The sequence below is a fragment of the Chiloscyllium plagiosum genome, chromosome 23 (genome assembly GCF_004010195.1).
Source record: "Chiloscyllium plagiosum isolate BGI_BamShark_2017 chromosome 23, ASM401019v2, whole genome shotgun sequence".
Classification (NCBI taxonomy): domain Eukaryota; kingdom Metazoa; phylum Chordata; class Chondrichthyes; order Orectolobiformes; family Hemiscylliidae; genus Chiloscyllium; species Chiloscyllium plagiosum.
The window spans coordinates 51,931,574-51,938,926 of NC_057732.1; the positions used below are offsets into that span (position 1 = coordinate 51,931,574).

The 7,353-nt window shown below is 39.6% G+C and overlaps 1 protein-coding gene across 3 annotated transcripts in view; it reads left to right on the forward strand.

The window, feature by feature from the left end:
• The window catches only part of mcm10 (minichromosome maintenance 10 replication initiation factor), a 62,833-nt gene extending 56,270 nt beyond the window's left edge, over positions 1-6,563 (forward strand). For all 3 annotated transcript variants that reach the window (XM_043714166.1, XM_043714164.1, XM_043714165.1), the window contains 2 exons: positions 4,237-4,279; positions 6,333-6,563. In XM_043714166.1, the coding sequence (XP_043570101.1) occupies positions 4,237-4,279; positions 6,333-6,416 (127 nt within the window). In that variant the 3' untranslated portion in view covers positions 6,417-6,563. The remainder of the gene's footprint in view (positions 1-4,236; positions 4,280-6,332) is intronic.
• Positions 6,564-7,353: the final 790 nt, after the last annotated feature.

Genomic DNA, 7,353 nt, shown 5'->3' on the forward strand with positions numbered 1-7,353 from the left:
ATTGAAACGTCCTTAGTTGCTAATGTATGCATATCAAGCATCTTAAAAGGTAGGAAATATGGACAGATAACACCAACAGATTCACAACACCTTAAGAATATAACCTGATCGGGTAGCTTTAATCTCCAGTCATGTTATTAAAATTTTACTTTACCTCTCATTTATCCAAATTAAACTCTGTCTGCCACTCCAAGCCTATTGCCCCAATTGATCAAGATCCCTCTGTAATCTTAGACAACCTTCTTCATTGTTGACTATACCACCACTTTTAGTCTCATCTTGCAAACTTACTAATCATGCCTCCTTAATTCTCATCCAAATCATTTACGTAAACAACAAACATCAGTGGACTCGGCAATGATCCCTGTGGGACACCACTGGTCACAGGCCTCCAAACCAAAAAGCAACCCTCCATCACGAAAAACAGCCACCCTCTGTCTCCTACACGCAAGACAATTTTGTATCCATTTGATAAGCTCTCCCTGAATCCAGTGGTGGATGCAGATACAGTTACAACATTTAAAAAGCATTTGGACAGATACATGAATAGGGAAGGTTTGGAGGAAAATGGGCCAAACACAGGCAGGTGGAACTAGTTTAATTTGGGAAACTTGGTCTGTTTCCATGCTGTGAGATTCTATGACTCATCGACCTATTTGAGTTTTTATTGCACATTTTCAAATTTAGGATGTGGTTCAATGGTTCTTATAATACAAGGATTATATTTTCTGCTTGGTTCTTCATAACATTTCAAAGTTTTTGTGTTCTTAAACAAGAATTTGAGAGCAGGAGTAGGCAATTGAGCCCCTTAATCCTGCTCCGCCATTTAATAGGATCATGGCTGATCTCATCTCTGCTTCAATTCCGTTTTTTTGCCCACTTTCCATAACCCTTCAACCAATTACTCATTAAAAATCTGTCTATCTCCTCTTTACATTTACTCAATGTCTCAACATTGACTGCACTCTGGTAGTGAATTTCACAGATTCATGACCCTTTGAGAGACACAAACATTCCATGCTTACCATTGTTTCACTTTAATGTCAGTAACTTAATGGGGCCCATAGTCATAGAGATGTAGAGCACGGAAACAGACCCTTCGGTCCAACTCGTCCATGCCGACCAGATATCACAACCCAATCTCGTCCCACCTGCCAGCATCTGGACTATATCCGTCCAAACCCTTTCTATTCATATACCGATCTAGATGCCTTTAAAATGTTGTAATTGTGCTAGTCTCCACCACATCCTCTGGCAGTTCATTCCATACATGCACCACCCTCTGTGAGAAAAAGTTGCCCCTTAAGTCTCTTTTATATCTTTCCCCTCTACCCCAGGGAAAAGACTTTGTCTGTTTAGCCTAACCATGCCCCTCATGATTTTGTAAACCTCTATAAAGTCACCCCTCAGCCTCCAACACTCCAGGGAAAACACCCAGCCCATTCAACCTCTATAGCTCATACCCTCCAACCCTGGTAACATCCTTGTAAATCTTTTCTGAACCCTTTCAAGTCTTGTTGAACATTGTGTGATTCATTTCAAATTTGTTTTATACTTGAGTCATTTGGTACCTTCTCTAGTTCCAAACTCACTCACTGTCTCTCTTGGACTTCTGTTCACATTCAAGATTCAGATTCAGTCCAATGTACAACATTGTGCAAGTGCAAGACTCAACGGTTCACGGTGCTGGAGCTTTTATAATCCATGTTTATTTTTTAAAATGTCCCCCTACTCACCTGTCCTCAAACATTGCGATGATCAAGAATTTGGGAGAAGAGCAGTAAGGAAGAAGCAGTTTGGAAAGGCATATAGATTGTTAAACCCCCGACACTTTGGGACTCACACTTCAACATCACTGCTCCAGCTTTAGGCTAAATCGAGATCTTAAACAGGAGCATAAGTCCAAGTGAGAGAAACTGTATGCAAGTGTGTCAGGGAGCGTGGTGCACAACTCAGACTGGGGAGTGGAGAGATGCCACATCTGGGATGATCAGGGAATAGGGAGAAACCTCAACCTGAACAGTCAGGGAATGAGGAATGTGGTCACTGCCCGCCACTCAGGGTTGAGCAATGAAGAGTGACCAGTGACCACAATGATCAGGAAGCAAGATTGTCAGTGAAAAGATGGTACTGTAAATGGCAGGTTACATTTTTCTTTCATATTTTAAAGTTATTTTTGAAAGTTATTTACCAATGTAGGATATAGCAATGTAAAATACTTGAACACAATGTTTTTTTTCTGATAAGGTTCATATAGAATCTAAATGTTATTTTAACATTGATTCTTTTATTAATGTTTAGTTAAGTTCACTTCACTTAAAGTTGTGGTTTCCAGAAATGCAATCATAACCTTCAGTGAGGACTTACTGAGAAAACTGCAGATTAATAAATGCAAAGAAAAATTCTGTTAGACCCAAATAGAGAGGGCTTCAGACTGGAAGCTTGTGGAGCATTGCATTCTGTATACACAGGGACTTTATGGTCTCCAAACTAAACCACTAAACTACAACAGTAGCACCTGAGCAAAACAAAGTAAGTTGTATTGAAAAATAACCTAAATCCACAGTTAAAGCCTACTCTGATTCTGAAGCAAAATAGAAAAAACGCTTACAGTGGTACGCCATTGAGAGTGTTATGACCCGATGCGATATATTATCTCTCAGGCAATGCTATTTTCTTTAGGAAAATGAAGCTTTTTCTTGCCAATATCTATCTCATGAACAAATGTTTATCATAAGTAGTCTTTTTAAAGGGTAGTCCAGTACACTATCGAAATCTTGTAAGAAGTCAGATTCCCACTTTTTACGATTATAACACAGCTGAGGATTATTCACATGGTTCCTTCCTCTGGAAAGAGTGAAGATCACCCTCATGATCAGTAGCAATTGTAAGTCAGTAAAAGAGGGGCAAATAAAGTTTGATTATCTTGATTTTTAACTCCAGTGCAAAGCCTCTTTATTGTGCTGTCTCAATTTACACACTTTTAAACATCGTACTTGTTTGAACTCAGTCTGGTATATTGGGAATACCTTATTTTCTCAAATTTGGAGTAGGAAGATCCTTGAATTAAGCAGTGGGAAAGTTTCGGTCCTTTTAACTATCCAAATGCTGAATATTCCACACATGGATAAGACCTTTATTTCAGCTTTGAATATTAATGATCCACTCTTGACAGTCCTCTGTGGTAAAGAATTCCACAGATTCATTCTTCTTTGAGAGAAGAAATTCCTTCTCATCTCTGTCTGAAATATGCCAGCCCTTAGTCTGAGATTATGCTTTCCTACAGGGGGAAATAGCCTTTCCACATCTACCTTGACAAGTCCCCTGAAAATCTTTTTCCGTAATGTAGTCTCTCATTATTCTAAACTACAATGACTCTTCCTCTCCCTTAAAGAAAATCCTTCCACGCCTAGTATCCACCTAGCAAACTTTCTCTGCATTGCCTCCAGTGGGATTATATCCTTCCTTAGCTGTGATCTGATAAGTGCCTTCTGTAGTTTCAAGACTCCTTTGTCATAGAGATAGAGAGATGTACAACATGGAAACAGACCCTTCGGTCCAACCCGTCCATGCCGACCAGATATCCCAACACCCAGCCCATATCCCTCCAAACCCTTTCTATTCATCCAAATGCCTTGTAAATGTTACAATTATATCAGCCTCCACCACTTCCTCTGGCAGTTCATTCCATACACGTACCACCCTCTGTGTGAAAAGGTTGCCCCTTAGGTCTCTTATATATCTTTCCCCTCTCAGTCTTTGAATTAAAGGCCAACATTCAATTTTCTTTTTTGTTACCTGTTGAATTGGTATGCTAACGTTTTGATGGAAAACTAAGGGAAAAAAAATTAACTTGATTTGTCAACCACCACCACCCTTTCCATTTTGTAATTTTAAAAATATATTTTGTGCTTTTGCATTTTGTTTTATCTTTGTGTTTGTTAGTATGTACAAGCCACAACAATGAGCACCTTTGTTTTAACTCATCAGAATGTTCTTATAATTTCCTGAGAATTTCAGAATGCAGATGTTTTTGTAGAGTATTCCAGCATAGAAACAGACCCTTCAGTCCAACTGGTCCATGCCAAACATGTTCCCAAACTAAGCTAGTCCCACTTGCATGTGTTTGGCTCATATCCCTCCAAGTGTTAATACATTTTAAATGAGTGGAATAATAAGAAATAATCATATACTTATTTGACTAACGCAATAGTAATTTCTTATATTTGTTTTCAGTAACTGTGGCTTGTTTAAGTGGGAGAGAGATGGAATGCTGAAGGTGAGTTCATCTAAGGTTCTCATGTTCTGAACAGCTTGCTGTTTTGGCTTACTTGTATGTGTTAATTTGCTCTGATGTATCATAATGTAGTCAATAATGCATCTTTTGCAGAGTAAAATAAGGCAAAATAGTAAACTATTACTTCCAAAACAAGCATTTTATTTTTAAATACAGACAATGGCCTTCCCCTGTCAGGAGTTAAATGCACCTAAACAACTTTTAAAAATTAAATTTGAGTTTTCATGTAAGTTATTTACTTGATAGGATATTTAGGGGAGGTAGTGGGCAAGTGAAGTCTGACTGCGGTCTTTAACTTCAATACTGGTGATGGATGGAAACAAGATAAACAAATAAAACCACCTTCCTAGTGTCAGATATCTAAGTCCAAGATTGAGATCCAAATTCAATGGTATTAGCAATATTTTATCTGATGTAGTTTTTAAGGTTCACACAGTGAGTTGAATAAACCTGATTAGTTTGAAAGAAATGCAGCTACAATAAGTTGCCAAGAACCTGTCTGCTAAAGTAGTAAAATAAATTGACAAGAAGGGAATCACAGTGATGCAGGATGTGACAATGCGTGCCAGAGTAGAGATCAGCGTTCAGCAACCCATGCTGACACTCATGAATTCACATCATTTAACCCTTGAAAATGGAGTGGCACAGAACAAGAGGTAACTAATGTTTAGCTTTAATAATGACTGAATATTATAGCTTTTAGATAATCAGGCAAGTCTGGGACAAAGAGTTGCCATTCCCAGTAGACATTACTGGACAAAGTTTCCAGCCACTGCTCCATATTGGGGGCCTTTAGTCTTTTTCCTTCATTGGAAAATTCTGCAACCTATTTGTGGTTTGATACAATATTAGGTTTTGAAATCTGGTTATACATGTTTATTTACAAATGCTGATCTTTCAAAGTCCATTGCCCAGTTTATTTAGAGTTGGTGAATATACCCTCGGTAGGAAATTCTGAGAGGGAATATCCAGTGGTGTCCGGGTTCATGAATAGTGTCTGGAATCTTAAACCATTTGTTTGTCCAGGAGCAACCGCTAGGGACATCTAGTCTTTTTTTAAAATATAATCCATATGCAGCTGTGGATTTCTGTGTCTTTGAAATCTTCCTCATGAATTAGTTTCACACTTTTTCTTCAGTGGAGACAGGACCCCTGTGAAACCTTGTGCAAAGTGAAATAAAAATAACCAAATTTCTTTTCATCATTCATTCATTGGATGTGGGTGACACTAACAAAGCCACAATTGATTGCCAAAGTGCCGACTGTCCTTTGAGAACATGGGACAAAAAGTTGATTTGGGTGTTTCTTGGGCCAGGTGTAAGTTGCATTTCCTCACGGTCGCATGAGCCAATTACAGACCTCATCCCACTCTTGCTGTTATTCCAGTAGTGCGGTCGTTGAGGGGGGGAATCACATCACATGATCACCGCGTGTAGTCCGGCAAGCCAGTCTGCCAGCTGCAGGCCTCTGTTTCGGTATCCTTCTGGGAAGTCTGTCCCTCAATACCAATCCTCCATGCCATGGCCTTCCTGACTGGCCCCAACAAGTAACCTCCTCTCTCCTGGGCCTCTGGCTAATTCTCATCCTGTGACATGTAGTTCTAACAGTGGCCACTACTCCTGGTGGTGCTGCTGGGTTTAAAGAGTTGATTGCCCCTCCCACCACCTATAAAGAACCCTGACTTGAAGACCTTAGCTTCCCACAATGGCCACGTGGTGTGGTCTTCCTTAAACCTCACTTGAGTTCACTCTATATGGATGTCCATATAAAATTTTCCACGTGAAAAATTTGAGGCGATTGAAGGACAGACATTTGGAAGATGGTTCTTATGTGCATTTGGAGGTTATATCCAAATGATGCTAGTCTCAACTTAGATGAACTGTCTGTCAAATATTTTGTTGCCAGCAAAATTGTTTTGTGTCAAAATTCATGGTTTTATTTGCAGACAGTCTTATTCGCTTAATGACATTTCCAATGCTGCAAAGTTGTTTTTTGTCAGCATACTGTTATTTCTGAATTCTCTCTGTCTCTCTAGGAGAAGAAAGGTCCAAAAATAGGTGGAGAGCTGCTGCTACCAAGAGGAGAAGAACATGGCAAATTTTTAAGTAGTTCAAAATGATCAATGGATCAGCAAGTGTAAGATTAAATGCTACATTTTTAATATCACTGTATCAATGGTACAGAACAGTTTTATCTTGTGGTGTTAAACTTCCAGATGTAAAATTAACTTTTTTAATCATGAATAAATTGACCAATCTTTTAATTTCTGCAAAAACGAATCTCATAGATTGCATCTTATGGCTATTTGGAACATGGAAGGTTTATTTCTCTTTAAAATCATGTGTCAGGTACGAACAAGGTTTGCCAGCACACATATGAACCTTTGGATCTCCACCAGCTTTAGTATGACGAATCCAGTACACTCACCATATAGGAGCGTGACTCACCACTAAATAAAGAGGAATCTTGGAGTGAGGAGACTAAGACTTAATGCTGCTTTGTGAGTGACTTTGTGCTACTGAGACTTTATAAAGCTCTGGTTAGGCCCCATTTGGAGTATTGTGTCCAGTTTTGGTCCCCACACCTCAGGAAGGACATACTGGCACTGGAGCGTGTCCAGCGGAGATTCACACGGATGATCCCTGGAATGGTAGGTCTAACATATGAGGAATGGCTGAGGATCCTGGGATTGTATTCGTTGGAGTTTAGAAGATTAAGGGGAGATCTAATAGAAACTTACAAGATAATACATGGCTTGGAAAGGGTGGACGCTAGGAAATTGTTTCCGTTAGGCGAGGAGAATATGACCCGTGGACACAGCCTTAGAATTAGAGGGGGTAAATTCAGAACAGAAATGCGGAGACATTTCTTCAGCTAGAGAGTGGTGGGCCTGTGGAATTCATTGCCGCAGAGTGCAGTGGAGGCCGGGACGCTAAATGTCTTCAAGGCAGAGATTGATAAATTCTTGATGTCATAAGGAATTAAGGGCTACGGGAAGAATGCGGGTAAGTGGAATTGAAATGCCCATCAGCCATGATTGAATGGCGGAGTGGACT